The following is a 16,940-nucleotide window of genomic DNA, read 5'->3' as shown; positions in this document are numbered from 1 at the left end:
GGTTCTCTGCTCAGCAGGGAGTCTTCTTCTCCCTCTCTCTCTGCTGCTCACTCTCTCTCTCTCTTTCAAATAAATAAATAAATAAATGGTCTTTAAAAAAAAGTAAAGTGTACTTCCTTCAAAACTCACTAGAAGTGATTATTTTTCTTAGTATAATAGAAACATCTTGGTAAGAATCCTTTTCAAACCAATACAAACTATAAAAACTGATTTAAAGCTTTAAAGACAGTGAGAAGCAGGAGGGAGAATGGCAGAGGGGACCCCTCGGTACTTCCAGCCAGGGGTTGCAGCAAACAAATGACTGTTTGGGATTTTAAGTTCAGTCCCATTCAGGTACCTCAGAGATTTCCCTAAGGTCTGTATCTCCCCTGTTCTAGAGAAACACTTCCCAAATTACCAAGTGTTCCTCCTTTGGCTCCTTTTTATCCCCACCCCCAAGTTAACATACATTCTGGGAAGAAAAAGAAAAGTTCCTCAGTAAAACACATTTGAAAAACATTACATACTCTATCGCCTTCTTAGATATTTCCAGGGCACTTGGGCATATTAAAGAGTATAAAATACTCTGAGAGGTTCTGGAAAAGGAAAATCTGTATTTGAATTTAGCATTCTCCCAATTTAAATCCCCTTCCCCATCCTCACCTCCGCCCCCACGAATGCCTGTTAGCATTTCTTGGGCCACTGGCATTCTCTAATAGAATGTTCACAAAACGCTATTCCAGGGATAAATGTATGACATCTTGCTGCATGGAAAGGATTGTGAAGATTGAGAGGACTTACCAAAAGGATCTACTTAATGTCCTGAGAGTTCAGATTTTTGCTTAAATTTGGCTTCTTGGTACAGTTGTTTAGCTTTTGCCCTATCATTCTCCTAATTGAAACATCATCTGTGTTGGGAAATAACTGTTTTGTGACTCCTGTAAAAAACAACAACAATAACACACAAAAACCCTTTTTGAGGCCTTTGCATCTTAAGGTATGAACTGAGATGAAACATCAAGCAATCCACAATGTAATTTTGTCTCCATTTTGCAAAAGCGGTCCAAACACCCATGAGATAGTTAAATAGATGAGTATATAGGCAAGGTCTGTGAAGCAAACTAGAGATCCTGAAGGTCTGTGTTGTAAACTGAGAGTGTACGAGTTTGTAATCCTATGGCACCACTCCACTTTTACCTTGCTACTTGCTCTGAACTCTAGATCCCCTTGCTCCAAAATGTTAGGAATTAATTTTTGAAACAACCAGATTCTAACTGATCCTTTTCCAACTAAGAAATGGCATATTAAAATACAGAGAGCTCAGGTTCAGTGATTCCCTAAATTTTTTGATATTTGCAAAAAAATTATTTGATAATCTAGATTATTATATTTGAGGAGATTCATTAACTTAAAAATTGTAAGTTAGATTAAGGAGGGCATGTGATTTAATGAGCACTGGGTGTTATATACAACTGATAAATCACTGAACTTTACCTCTGAAACTAATAATATACTATATGTTAATTAGTTGAATTTAAATGAAATAAAATAAAATTTAAAAAAACCCGTAAGTAGGAAATTAGCCCCTATTTTTCTAGAATAAAAGATAAGGGATCTAGAACTGAGATAAGAAAGGAAAAATAAGGTATAAACTGTCACTGAAATTTTGTTTGAAAGGATTTTGAAATGCATTTTTCTGAAGTTATGAATTTTATGAGATCAAACATTTTAGTGAAATAAAATTTAGTTTTATTTTAACAACTGCTTTAATGTAAATTTTTTTCTATAAAATTTACCATATTTAATAAGAGGTTTAGGCTATCTTGAGATTTTTCTTTCATAGAAAAATAACTTAAACAACAAAAAGACCATGAAAGAATAACTTAACCTTGAGTGGTAAAATAATTTCAAATTCATGTGACAAGGTAATACAATCATATTATACCTATGATTTCTTGAACTTCATTCTGATTCATAGCTGGTTTTACGGCTTTGTCCCTCGAAGTAGAGGACTTCGCCCCCGTCAGGCTGTGTGTGGCCATGTACTCATTTGTGTAAAGTACTTGCATTAAATCATTAATAAACTTCTGAGGCTTGCTCTTGTTACAACGGGCAATCTGCCATTTTTCAATCTTGAACTAAAAAATACAAAATAATAATTGAAACTGGAAAAAGGAAAGGAAAGTAGTATCCAGAGAAATATTTTACTAATTGAGTTGAGACACACCAGAATATGAAATCAACATTCTTTAAGGGGATGTATTTTACTTTTAATACATATTTTACATTTCAGGGGTTAGAGTTAAATGTTATCTTTGCTATAATTTCCAGTATTTATGAGGTGTTTGTTCCAGAGCATATACAAGCTCTTGCCATGTGGTCTGGATTGGATGGTTTAAGGTTGAGTCCTATCCCCGACACCTCCTATTAAGTGTGTTAGGCAGAATAATAGCCCACTGAAGATATCCATATCCCCGGAAGCTATGACTATATTACCTTCTAGGGGTATGATTAAAGTTAAATACCTTGAGATGGGGAAATTATCCTGGATTAACCAGGTGGGCCCAATTTTATCACAGGACCCCTTAATAGCAGAAGAGGGAAGCAGAAGAGGGAAGCAGAAGAGGGAGTCAGAAAAAAGACACAGAAGAAAGAGGGCAGATGGGAAGCGTGAGAGAGGCTTTGCCTCCATGGCTGGCACTGAAGGTGGTGGAATGGGCCATAAACCAAAGAATGAGGTTGTCCCTAGAAGTGGGAATGGTCTTCAGTTTACAGTCAGCAAGGAAACGGGGAAATCAGTTGTACAATCACAAGAAACTGAATTCTACATTAACTTAAAGAAGCAGGAAACAGAGTCTTCCTTAGAGCCTCCAGAAAGGAATGCACCTGCTGACTCCTTGATTTTACCACACTTCTGCCCTACCGAACTCTCAGATAATACATATGCGCTATTACATATCACTGAGCTTGTGGTCATCTGTGACATAACAAAAGGAAACTGACATAGCAAGAGTCAAATATTCTAAATGTTAGATTGTTAGTATTTAATGCTCTGGAAGGCATGTTTTCCAAAGCTGATAACTGATTCTAATGAAACTCTTGTCTTTTTAGCCTGTTTCTTGAAGAGAAATTGGGGAAGTAGGAGAAGATTATGTTCTTCCAGCGTGCAGAAGCTGAAATTTACCTTCACCCAATATATAATTTTGTAACCCTCAATGCATAGTTATCCATCACTGATTTAAGAATTTTCTAGTTTAATAACCTCATCATTGGTCACAATTTGACTTTAGTTTTCTAAACTGGATATTTGTGAAACAAACATTTTTAAAAAACTTACTGTTAAACAATTGTTTTATGTAATTGCAATGTTTTGGTCATGACCAAAAGTTACCCAAAGTTATCCAACAAAACAATGATCATTTTGTAGTCTTTTTAAAAAAAAATTTATTTTTGAATTATCTCTACACCCAAGCAGGGCTTGAATTTACAAGTCTAAGATCAAAAGTCGCATGCTCCACGGACTGAGCCAGCCAGATGCCCCATCATTTTGTAGTCTTATTTTAATTTTTTTATTTACTGTATCTCAAAGAAAGATAGGGCAGGCGTTCCAACTGACCTGTTTCTCATCAGTAGGATGCTCTTCTTCAGCTTTCAGGGAAATCGGTGAACTGGAATTCGAGTTAGAATTACTGCATGTTGAGGCAAACGAGTCTGGTGAAGAGTTGTTTGTCGCTCTCCAGAGGGTGGATGCAGAGGTGGACATGGTTCCTCCCCCCTTAAGCAGGGCCTCCGCCATACCAACCAATTCTTCAAACTGGGTGACTGCCTGTGGTAACACTAAAATGGTGAGAAAAATTAACACTTTACAAATACTTTTAGTAACAGGGGCATATATTCCTTTTTTTTTATTGTGTGTATATACATATTATATTGCATGTATAGAAATAGGTGGAACAAATTATTAACATTTACTATTTTTAGAAAATAAATATGGTAAGAAGAATGGTTGGATTATTATTTAATAATGGCTTAGTAATAATAAATCAATTCAAAAACATTTGGTTGTTGTATTTAAATGTATATGCCTGGGGCACCTGGGTAGCGCAGTCGTTAAAGCGTCTGCCTTCGGCTCAGGGCGTGATCCCGGCGTACCGGGATCGAGTCCCACATCGGGCTCCTCCGCTGTGAGCCTGCTTCTTCCTCTCCCACTCCCCCTGCTGTGTTCCCTCTCTCGCTGGCTGTCTCTCTGTTAAATAAATAAATAAAATCTTTAAAAAAAAAAAATAAATGTATATGCCTTACTTCATAACTAAAATGAATGGTTTAAAGAGTTGGCTCTTTTTTCTAGTTGCTAATAGTATTATTTGAAGGTTTTTAATCTCACTTGGGGACATTGTTGATTCTATTATCAGTCACCTTCCAGATACACCTGGCCAGTTTAAATGACCATTAAAATAAACCATTTCCATTTAAATCTATCAAAATAGTCAATAACACTGTAATAACTTTGTATGGTGACAGGTGGTAACTACACTATTGTGGTGAGGATTTCATAATGTATAGAATTGTCAAATCGCTGTTGTACACCTGAAACTAATATGTCAACTATGCTTCAATAAAAGAAAATTTTTGTTTAAAAAAATAATAAAAATAAATAGATTTTCAGTGACCCTTGTGTGTGGTTTTCCAGGGAGTCAAATTTCATCAAATTAATAAAAATTCATTGCCACGATTCAAAACTATGTTTTCACATATTAAGGATGAATTTTGGTAATCAGCTGAATGTTCTCTTTGTCCCCCCCCCATTTTTTTTTTAAAGATCTTATTTATTTATTTGATACAGAGAGAGAGAGAGAGTATGAGTGAGGGAGAGGGGCAAAAGGAGAGGGAGAAGCAGACTCCTCTCTAAGCAGGGATCCCAGGACCTGAGCCAAAGGCAGATGCTTAACAGACTGAGCCACCCAGGTGCCCTCTTTGTTCCTTTTTTAATGGACACTTACACAAAGGTTCATGCCTCCATGTAGAATGGTCTTCTCTAGTTATGGTTATATGTAGTTTGTTTCCTAAGGACAGATAGCATTTTGTTGGAGTTGAAAAAACTTTGAATCCTCTCTGATTCAACTCCTCACTCTATGGTTGAGGCTGCTGGAGAAGTAAAAAGACTGAAACTTTTTTCTTAAGCATATTATTAAGCTATAATCTTTGGACTACTATTTGATTTGAGAGCTGAAAATCAGGCGTATTGATGACACATCCAAATCAATACATTTGGTACTATAGTAACAGAAAGACAGTAAAATCTACTGAAGAAAGTCTTCTTTTATATTCTTTCAATTAATATTTCCTAAACCCCTCTCATGTCCCATTCACCAATTCAATAAGCAATTATTCATTGAGCATTTAATAATATAAAACATTTATCTAGCTTTTATTCTGTGCCAGGCACTATTCTGAGAACTTTACTGATGTACATTCATTTAATCCTCATTGCTCTCTGAGATGGATATTATCATTACCCCCAGTTTACAGATGAGGACAATTGGGCAGCGAGAGAGATTTAAGAACCCATCCAGGGTCAACCCAATTAGTGAGAAGAAGAGCAAAATTCAGATTCAGACTTAGCCAACTCCATGCTATAAACTACTATGTTATGCAGACTCTCGACATTTGCCAACCACCCTCTTAAGTGGTAGGGCCGAGACTGGGAGCAACACCTGATGCGATCCTGGCCTTTTGGCCTGGGCGGGGGGAGGGGTTATTTACCCAATCGTGATGTGGACCTAAAGAGAGGTCTGGCCTCCCCTGTTCCTGGAAAGTAACCTCCAAACCCTTGGAATTTTCTCAGTGATAGGAGGAGTTTCTTAGTTATTCAGGGGGAGCCACTCAGACCTGACAGCTCACGCTAAGGTATATGTCAGGGTGTGAACAATCACACCCAATAGTCTTAGCGTGGAACCTGACCACAGCCAGAAAGCTAGAAAGATGTAGAGACTGAGTTCAACATAGGCAATCAATCAATCAATCAATCAATTAGTCATGCTTATGTAATGAACCCTCAATAAAAACTTTGGACACTGGAGCTCAGGTGAGCTTCCTGGATGGACAATACCGCATGCATATTGTAATGTAGAAATGCTAGGAGGGTAAAGCATCTTGAAGGCAACGGAAGCTCACATTTGGAAATCACCCAGACTCTGCCCTCTGTGTATCTTCCAACTTTGGCTGGTTCTAACGTGTATTCTTTCCCTGTAATAAATGTAACTATGAGTATAATAGGTTTCAGTGAGTTGTGAGTTTATTCAGCAAATTATTGGACCTGCGGGTACTTTTGGAAAACGTCTGAGTTTACAGTTAGCATCCGAAGTCTTAGGCAAATGTGGCAATCTAGAGGACAGTGCCCTTAACTTTGTAGTTTGGCTCGCTCAAGGTACATGCAAAGAAATGAAAAATTGCAATTGTTAAGTACCACAAAGGAGAGGCATTATGTACTTGACCCAGCCTGGGGAGGGGAGGGATACGCAGAGCTTCTCTGGGGAGGTCAGAATTGGTTTGAGAGCCGAACTGGTTTGAGAGCCGAAGGCTGAGTAGAAATTAAATAGCTGGAGGAAATGAGGAGGTCATCAGAGGCAAAAGAAATGCAAGTTCTGTATTTGTGGAACCCCAAGAAGGCAGTTAGGATGTAAAGAGAAAAAAGGAATTTGGTGTCAAGTGAGGTGTGAAGAATATTTACTGACTTTTTTCTAATAATGAAAGTTGGACATGTTCATTAGAATGTATCCTTCTTGTCATTGTGTTTTCTTTTACATAACTAGACTGTACTATATACGTAGAGTTTATCATAGTTCTTTTTTCCAATTAAGACTGTAAGTTGAATATTTGCCTGTTTTATTAAATCTTCTTGGAAAATATGATCTTTTGAGGTCTAATTTACATAGAATCAAAGGCAAGATCTCACACAAAGTCTGAGCAGAAGTAGGTAAAGGGAGATGAGTTTGACAAAATGATGTACCCAGTTAATGCACACCCCGCAAGGTAAGAACATCTCCATCCTCCCAGGAAGTTGCCTCATGTCCCTTCCAAGTCAACCCCTGGACTCGCCTTTGAGGCAACCACTGATCTGACTTCTTTAGCCAGAGGTAAGTTTTACCTGTTCTAGAATTATGTATAAATGGGTTCAAACCGTATATTCTGGGGTTTTGTGTGGGTTTTTTTGGTCTTTTTTTTCTTTTGCTCTGCATAATGTTTTGAGATTCATTCATGTTGTCGTATGTATCTGTCATTCATTCCTTTTTGCTGCTAATATTTCATTATATGGATACTCTACAATTAAAGTTTTCATTCACCTGTTGATGGGTTATTTTCCACTTGAAAACATGACTTTAATGGCTTGATTAGATTTAGGTAGTGTTTAAAAATTCTATCAGGTAGCATTGAATGCACGGTTAGCTTTTTTTTCTATTAGTCGTCACTGATGATCACCTCTTACATTCATTACCTCATAAGGAGTTGCAAAACGGTGGTATTCTAATACTTTTCTTCTTCATTTATTAGCTAGAAATCTTGTACAAAGGGAAACTTCCTCCCATCGACTATTTGGTTACACTTAGGTTTATTTCCTATAATAATGACAGGATAAATGTTTGTTGTTTTTTTTTTAATCTGTATTAGACAGTTTTCAGATGACCATTAAATTTTTTCTTTTTTGAATACCATTATGAACTCCTGCATTTAAATATATATGATAACCCACTATTGTTATCCTTATTATTGATACTCAAATTGTCTCATCTTTGGCCATTGGGAACCTCTTCTAACTGGCATGTCCGCAGTCTTTGTTAACTGCCTTGCTTTCTGGTATAACAATATTTTCATCTGGATTTCCTGTTCTAGGCTCCCAACAAGGCTCGTCTTATACATTGCCTGTGCAAATTCTGGAATCAGCCATTTCTCCGAGGAAACCAAGCTCCTTTTAGTGGGAAGTGTTATTATATGACCAAATCCAGGTGGTAGGCATATTCTTTGCTATTGAGTTCTTTTTAGGCCTATTCAGTGAACAGTATTAGAAAATATATATTATTCATTTTTAAAGATAAATTTCATCATGTGTTTAAACCAATACTTCCCACTAAAAATTCAGAACATGGGGTTTTTATTTAAACTGTATAGTTATGTTTTTAGTGTGCCACATGGAGTGAAATGAGAAGCTAACTTGAACTTGCATCCCTCACCCCCAACACACACGGGAATATCAGTTTCCCCAGAGCCATTTGCTGAATAATTTATCCTTTTCCTGATTAACTTGCAGGACTTGCTACATGAATTGCCAGGCTCATTGCAAACATGAAAATGCAGCACTCCGTGTTCAAAACTTCTTAAAAACCTTAATATGGTGACAGCAGAGCCTTTAACCAGTATGTGGGGCCTTTCTAAGAGCAGGGCTCTGCGTGACTAGGTCACAGATCCATGAATGCTTTACATGTGACCCAGGTAAGTACTTTCATTATTTCCAGTTTTGAGATGAGGAAACTGAGGCACAGAGTGGTTGAACAACTTGTACGTGGTTACACAGACAGCAGGTGGCAGAGGCAGGGTTTGAACCCAGGTGGTTTGGCCCTCTCTAAATCCATACTCTTTACCTCTATGCCATAGTGCTTGTAGGATGGTTTCTTTATCATATATGAGGTTCTGTTTGAGGGATCTGCATTCTGTTGCATTGATCTGCTGATCTTGCACTAGCAAGTCATTTTTAATTATTGGAAATTTATATGATTTAATGTTGGCATGTTATACCCTCATATTCTTTTTCAGAATGTTCTTAATTGATTTTGCTTAGTTTTTCAGGTTAACTTTATAATAATCATTGTCAAATTTCCAAAAACAAAACAAAACAAAAAAATCATTAGTATTTTTATTGGAATTCCACTCAAAGTGTTAATTATTTGGGGATGAACTGGCATCTTCTCCTTTCATCAATGAACGTGACAAGTCTCTCCATTAATTTAGGTTTGTATATTTCTCCACTGAGTTTTTTGTTTTTCTTCATTGATCACATACATTTTTGTTAGGGTTATTTGTTGATATTTTATAGTTGTTTGTAATTAATGTGACTAGATTTTTTCTTCTTCTTCTTCTTTTTAAAGATTTTAATTATTTATTTGAGAGAGAGAGAGCACAAGCAGGGGGAGCGGCGGGCAAAGGGAGAGGGAGAAGGAGGCCCCCTGCTGAGCAGAGAGCCTGACATGGGGCTTGATCCCAAGACCCTGGGATCATGACCTGAGCCCAAGGCAGATGCTTAACTGACTGAACCACCCAGGCACGCCGATTCTTTTTTTTTCTAAGAAAATAACTGGAAATTTCTGACCCAAAAGGAAATTACTGATTAAAAAAATAGTAGAGGCTAGTTTTGAAGGACCATTATATAATAGGCATTTACCAGTTTTGAAGTAAAATCAGGCTTATAATGAATAACAGCAGTCTTCTGCCCTCACATTCACCACTCTTGATTACCACTCTCAGAAATCACCAATTCTAATCCTTTTACCTGCTTCTTCTGGTACTTCATAGTCTCAAATAATAATATGTATATACAACTACTTATTGATTTTTCAGATCAATATAATTACTTATTAATTTCCTTTTTTTTTTAAGTAGGCTCTCCATGCAATATGGGGCTTGAACTCACAACCCTGAGATCAAGAGTCACATGCTCTATGACTGAGCAAGCTAGGCACCCCTACTTAGTTTCAACTATGTAATATGCCAATATTGTTCTCTTTCACTCCTCTCCCAGCCACACAGAAACATACATACCTCGTACTCACATGTAAACATACACATACTCTTCTCATCATCCCAGAATAGTGGTAACACAATTGTTCAATAAATATTGTGCTTACATTATTATAGTGATGTAAATATTATTCACAATTCCTTTTCTTTAAAACATGATTCCCCCCCAAGAGTTAATCATTACCTTATCATTATTATTTTTTACACTGTTTCTCTCAGTTATACATCTCTAAACTTCGTATCAGAGCTGTAAAATCTCTTTTCAGTATATTGGATATATCATGTCATCTATCAATTTCATATTTTTCTTGGCGCTGTCTCCCCTGGAGCCCTCCATACTCCTCCACAATCTGGACTAGCTGCTTCTAGGCTACTGTATACTTGTCATCCTGGAGCTTCCCTTCACTACCGTTCTATGGCTCCTCCTCGTCTCTCTCCTGAATTGGACCACCTGTTCTCTGGATGTCATGTTTTTATTTTTCTAGATTCACCCTCTTCATTTGGGAAGAGTGCATCCTTTGATGCACTTTTTTTTTAGCCTTTGAAAGAGAAATCATAGGAAATACATTAGTGAGACATTGTATGAAAGTGTTACCAGCCCTCACACTTAGTTAACAATATCACTTGGGTGTAGAAGTCTAGATTTACATCATTTCCTTTCAGAATTTGGAAGGCATTGCTTAATTATCTTGGAACTTCCAGTGTTGCTGGTGAAAAGTCCAATGCTCAATCCTTAGCATGGGGCATGCTTATTCTCTCTGAAGGCCTTTGGATCTTCCCTTCACTTTTGGTGTTCTGAAATTTCACAATGTTATGACTTGGACAAGTCTTTTTGCTTTTGGTGTTATCTTTTAATGTAAAAATTTGTGTCCTTCAGTTCTAGAAACTTATGGTATTAATTTTTTAAATAACTTCTCCCTCTTCTCTCTTGTATCTTTTAGGAACTCTTGTCTTTGGACATTCAACCTCTTGGACTAATTCTTTATTTTTCCTAATCTTTTCTATTTTCCTTTCCTTGGTCTTGTTCCTCTAATATCTACAAGATTTTCTTAACTTTAACTTCCAGACATTTTATTGAATTTCTAGGTTTCTTCCCTTGTTCTTTGGATATTCCTCTCTTAAACTACCCTGTTCTTGTTTCATGCAGATTTCTTCTGCTCCCTGAATTGTCTCTGTTTCCTTTGATCTTACTTTTCTCTTTGTTCATTTTGATCTGCGTTCCATGTTAGAGGATTTCTTTAAATAATCACCTTCCCTCAGCTCCGCCCAGTGTCCCTGAGTTCAACCTCTTCTGAGAGAAAACCTCTATCTTCTGCTGTAGTAGTTGATAGGGTGGTAGTTGCAGGCTACATAGGAAGAACATGTGACTTTGTGGTCCCAAAAGGCCTTTAGGTAGCTCTTTCAGTGACTCCAGTTTTCACACTACCAGCACTATCATAATCCCTTTCACAGGTACAAATCCTAAACCATTTATAGTTCTGTGGTGTGATTTGGCTTCATTTTAATTTCTCTACCTCAATTCCCTTCTCATCTCCACTCCAGACACTGAGCTTTTGGATTTTTACAGAGTTAGTCAATTACTACTCATCCATCTGCTTTTCAGCTTCTAAAATTTTACCGGCATCTTTTATCTGCTATGGTTTTCTTTTGAGTTTTCTTGGTACTTGTGTTTTTATGCATTTTAAGTTTACTTTCAGTAGGGTTTCAAGAAAGAAGGGAGAGTCACACATATTTCACTTAAGCTTTATGTCATACTTAAAGAAACCTAGGCAAAACTTGACTGATTTTTTATTCTTACTGAAATCTCATTTGCTACAAGAGTTGAGTTTTCAGTTGATGTTTTCTTTTTCCTAGGTATACATCCTCTAAAAACAAGGACAATTTAATATCTTCTATACAATAGATATATCACCTTTTTTTCCTTTTATATCTTATGGGTTGGTCAGTTGTGGTCCACAAGACATGTTTCAAATGCTTTATACATACATGTATAACAGACACACATTTGCCATTCTGAACGTCTAAAATGGCATATATATCCTGCCATTTTTCTCAGTTAGTAGGTTTATAAACTGAAAAAGAGCCCCGATTCTTAGTTCAAAGATTTTTAAAGAGCATTACTGAGCAAAAGATAAATAACCATTCAGCAGTCTTCTCTCAGACACTTTCTTATTTGGATTATACATAAAATTTCAACTTTCTGTTATCTTCCTACTTCCCAACTGTATCTTCACAAGGAGGCCTACTATGATCATGTTATTTAGGACTGTATTTAAGATTGTGTTTTTATGATCCTTTCCCTCAAATCTCAATCCTCCTTTACCTTCCTTATTTTTTTCTGTACTACTATCAGCTACTGTTATTATATAATTTACTCAATTATTATTTATTGTGATTTTTGACTGTCTTACCCCACTAGAATGTAGGCTCCATAAGAGCAAGGATCTTTGTTTTATTTGCTGGATTTTCTTAGGTACTTAGAACAGTGCCTAATATATAGTAGGACTTTATAAATATTACCGAATGAGTAAATGCATGCATGAATACCACAGCAGCAGTGGGCAGTTCCTGACTTTGTCTGTTGCTTGAAGTCTAGCCAATAGCCAACTCTACAATTTGGTTTCTGTAGGTACACTTGTGTGTGTGTGTTTGTGTGTGTGTGTGTATGGAGGGGGTAGACATATTGAATATATAATAGATTATATAGAGAATTGTAAGTGCCAAAGTGGAAATGAAGCAGGAGAGAAGGATAAAAAATGTTGCACAAAGAGAGGTTGAAATTTTAGATTGAGGAAGGAGTTTAGGGAAAAGATGAATTTAGAGTAAGGTCTTGAAGTGAGTGTACTTACTTGAAGTAAGTAAGTGGATATCTGGGGGAAGAACATTCCAGGCTGAGGAAATGACCAGTACAAAGACACTGAAGTAAGATCATGTCTGATGTCTTCAAAAAAAACACAAGTTGTTCAGTGTGGCCGGGTCACAGAGAAGGAGGGGGGAGTAGTAGAAAATAAAGCCAAGAGAGACAAGCAGAAGGGGAATACCCAGATCATGTAAGGACTAAAGATCATAAAAAATGACTTCCATTTTCCTCTGAGTGAGGTGGAAATTCACTTAAGAGTTTTGAAGAGAGAAGCGACACAAACAGACTTACGTTAAGCAGGATTATTCTTGCGACTGTGCTGAGAATAGACTAGAGAAAAGCAAGAGCAAAAATAGTGATACCAGCTAGGAATCCACCATAATAATCTATGTGTGAGATAATGGTGGCTTGGACTAGAGTGGCAATAGTAGGGGTGGTAAAAAGGATTGTACCCCAGAAATGTTTTGAAGGTAAAGCCAGTAGGATTTGCCAATGGACTGAGTGTACAATGTAAAAGAAATACAGAAATTGGTTTTTGGTTTGAGAAATTGGACCAATGAAGTTAGTATTAACCAGGATGAGGGAGAAAGAGAAAAACAGGTTGAGGGAGAAGGTCAGGAGTGTGGTCAGGAGCATGTTAGTCTGAGATACCTATCAGTCATGTCACATCCACAGTGGGACAATGAGTCTGGAGTTAAAGGGAGAAGTCCAGGCTGGAGAATCATAGCTTACTGATGGATTTTAACATCATGTAATTGGATATGATCACCTATGGAGTGAATGTACATAGAAAGGAAAGAAGTCCAAGGACTGAGTTTAGGGCATCATTAAATATTTAGTGGGGAAGATGATAAAATAAATCAGCCATATGGACTTAGATAGAAAGAAAGACCAGCAGTGTAAGAGGAAAACTGGTAAATTTGGTGTCCTAGAAGCAAAATGAGGAAACTTTCAGAGAAGGAGAGATAGCCAAATGTCTCAAATACTGGTAATAGGGCAATTAGATAATCATTGATTATCTAATTTGGAGGGGCGCCTGGGTGGCTCAGTCAGTTAAGCATCTGCCTTGGACTCAGGTCATGATTTCAGTGTCCTGGGATTGAGCCCTGCATTGAGCTTTCTGCTTCTCCCTCTCCCTTTGTGCTCTCTCTCTCTCTCAAAGAAAGAAAGAAAGAAAGAAAGAAAGAAAGAAAGAAAGAAAAAGAAAGAGAGAAAGAAAGAAATGACTTTTGAGGTTAGCAATATGGAATGTTATGGGTTGAACTGTGTCCCCTCAAAAAGATAAATTGGAGTCCTAACCCCTAGTACCTCAGAATGCGAACTTATTTGGAAGTAGGGTCGTTATAGGTGTAATCAAGTTTAACTGAGGTCATTAATGGGGCACCTGGGTGGCTCAGTCGTTAAGCATCTGCCTTTGGCTCAGGTCACGATCCCAGGGTTCTGGGATCAAGCCCCGCATCAGGCTCCCTGCTCAGCGAGAAGCCTGTTTCTCCCTCTCCTACTCCCCCTGCTTGTGTTCCCTCTCTCACTGTCTCTCTCTATGTCAAATAAATAAATAAAATCTTTAAAAAAAAATGAGGTCATTAAGGTGGGCCCTGATCCAGTATGATTGGTGTCCTTATAAGAAGGGGAAAGTCTAGACACGTTGAGAGATAAGCACACAGGGAGAACACCATGGGAAGACAGGCATTACATGGCCTCAAGTCCAGGAACAACCAGAAGCTGGGAGAGAGGGCTTCCTCTAACATGCAAGCATGATCCTGCTGACACCTTGGTTTTGAAATCCTAGCCTTCAGAAGTGGGAGACAACACATTTCTGTTGTTTAAGATATGTAATTTGTGGTACTTTGTTACCAGTAAACTTATATATGGGGGTTATTATTGAACAAGAAAAAAGAAGTTACGATAGAACGATAAGGAACTAATTGAAGTGGATCCAGGGAGAATAGAAAGGGAAAAATTGAACACAGTGTGTAGCATCAAGTCATTTAGGGAGTTGTTCCTATAAAGAGGAGGAGGAGAGAAACAGGGTGGAAAGTAGAGAAGCAAGGGGTTTTGTTTTGTTTTTTAAATGGGAGAAATAATAGTAAGTCTGAGGCTAATGGGAATGATTCAATAGAGAAGGAGAACTTTATCTTATAGTGGAGAGCCAGGAGAAGCTCTGGAGCTCTGTCCTCAGTTGGTGAAAGAGGAGGGCATCTGATGCATAGATGGAGATCCTGCCTTTGACTAGACAAGATGGTAGGTCATCATGAGTGACGGGAGAGAGTGAAGCATAAAGCACGGGTGCAAGGATAGGGCACTTGGCTGGCTCAGCTGGTAGAGCATGTGATTCTTGATCTTGAGGTCGGGAGTTCAAGCCCCAAGTTGGGTGTAGAGTTCACTTAAAAAACAAAAATACAAAAAAAATAAAGCATGGGTGCAGGGAGATGACAGTCTCTTTCGTATCCTCCAATTTCTCAATGAAGTCAGAAGTAAAGTCATCAGCTGAGAGTGAGGATACAGGAGGAGGTGTGAGAAGTTGGCAGAGAGAAAAAAATGAAATGGCAATTCAGAGTGTGGGAGGGAGAAGAAGCTTGTCATAGTGATTCTCTTCGGATACCATTGAAACTCATTTGCTACTCACACTTAGAATTTTCTCATCTAAATGTATAACAAAATTGGTGTAATAATTTTCTTTCTGGGATTTTATGTATCAGGTTCCGGTGTTGATAAAAGCAGAGACAATAACAATAATAAATACCATTTCTGAGCACCTATCGTGTACTTTGGGTGAAGCATTTCTTCCAATGATCTCTTTTATTTTATTTATTTATTTTATTTTTTAAAAGATTTTATTTATTTATTTAGCAGAGATAGAGACAGCCAGTGAGAGAGGGAACACAGCAGGGGGAGTGGGAGAGGAAGAAGCAGGCTCATAGTGGAGGAGCCTGATGTGGGGCTCGATCCCGTAACGCCGGGATCACGCCCTGAGCCGAAGGCAGACGCTTAACCGCTGTGCCACTCAGGAGCCCCTCAATGATCTCTTTTAATATTCATAGCAGCAAGGACATGATAGGTTGCCCCCCACCCCTCAGTTTGTAGATGGGAAGATTGAAGCTGGGGCTGGACCCAGTAAAGTGACATGGCCACAGTTGTATAGCCAGTAAGCAGAGGTGGGATTCAAAACAAGGTCTGTAACTCAAAAATCAATACTTTTAATCACCAATTTATGCTAACTCTATAAACTAGCTTTTCTTTTTTTTTTTTTTTTAAGATTTTATTTATTTATTTGACAGAGATAGAGACAGCCAGCGAGAGAGGGAACCCAAGCAGGGGGAGTGGGAGAGGAAGAAGCAGGCTCATAGCGGAGGAGCCTAATGTGGGGCTCGATCCCGTAACGCCGGGATCACACCCTGAGCTGAAGGCAGACGCTTTAACCGATGTGCCACCCAGGCGCCCCTATAAACTAGCTTTTCATCTTACTCTAAGTCCTAGAAGAGATTATATAAAAATGACAATGGTCTGTTCTTTGAAATCACAAAAACCTCACCAGAAAAAAAAATCAACTACAAAAATTCAATATTTAAAGTTGAAAAAAATAGAGAGATAATGGTTTGATGTTGGAATAAACATATTTTAGCTGTAACTGCTTCTACTTAAAACTGTGAAGTCTTCAATGTAATAAATATTCTTAGGAAAGAATGTGAGTCATTTACCATGAAATGGAAATCTAGCTCATCACCATGTTCTCTCTGTCTCCCATCATTTCTGCCTCCAAAATGATGTGAACTGTCCTCTTTACTTCCATAGCCTTCGCCTTGGGATGGGCTGCCATCACGTTCGTCTGGATGACTGCAATACCGTTCGAGAGCGGCCCTTCCCCACTTTCTTTCTTGTGTTATTTGTACTCATTTTGTACACAGCAGCCAGAGGGATTTAATTTCCAAATGGTCTGTGTATTTACTGTCTTACAACAGAACGCTCCCTAACACAGGACATGATTGCCAAATATTCAGCTGCACAAAAGAGTGCATGATGCTTAACTGCAAATGGAAAACATAATTTTTGAAAAATAAATACTTAAATACAATATAGGATCCTAAAAAAGACATTATACCCAGTGTTTTTTAATTTGCATAAACTGATCTTTCTCCTTTATTAGTCTTCAGCGGAATGTGATTGTTTTCCCAGACTACTCTTCCCGACTCCAAAACTACACTTCAATATATAGGATCTTTAATTCCACTGGTTCTATAATGTATCATAACAGGTCCCATTTTCTAGTGCTTTCCCTAGCAGAGTGGAATGAGATAAGCACATCATGAACATG

General features: G+C 37.8%; 1 protein-coding gene across 2 annotated transcripts in view; it reads right to left on the bottom strand.

Annotated features, from left to right (window-relative positions):
- The window catches only part of BEND6 (BEN domain containing 6), a 43,019-nt gene that overhangs the window by 6,504 nt on the left and 19,575 nt on the right, over window positions 1–16,940 (bottom strand). For both annotated transcript variants that reach the window (XM_057304004.1, XM_026507161.4), the window contains exons 4-6: window positions 3,596–3,816; window positions 1,925–2,117; window positions 781–917 (exon numbers count right to left, since the gene is read on the bottom strand). In XM_057304004.1, coding sequence (XP_057159987.1) covers window positions 790–917; window positions 1,925–2,117; window positions 3,596–3,816 — 542 coding nt within the window. In that variant the 3' untranslated portion in view covers window positions 781–789. The remainder of the gene's footprint in view (window positions 1–780; window positions 918–1,924; window positions 2,118–3,595; window positions 3,817–16,940) is intronic.

This window comes from Ursus arctos, unplaced genomic scaffold, assembly GCF_023065955.2.
Source record: "Ursus arctos isolate Adak ecotype North America unplaced genomic scaffold, UrsArc2.0 scaffold_29, whole genome shotgun sequence".
Classification (NCBI taxonomy): domain Eukaryota; kingdom Metazoa; phylum Chordata; class Mammalia; order Carnivora; family Ursidae; genus Ursus; species Ursus arctos.
The sequence above is the reverse complement of the archived record's forward strand: the minus strand, read 5'-3'. Positions and strand labels throughout refer to the sequence as shown.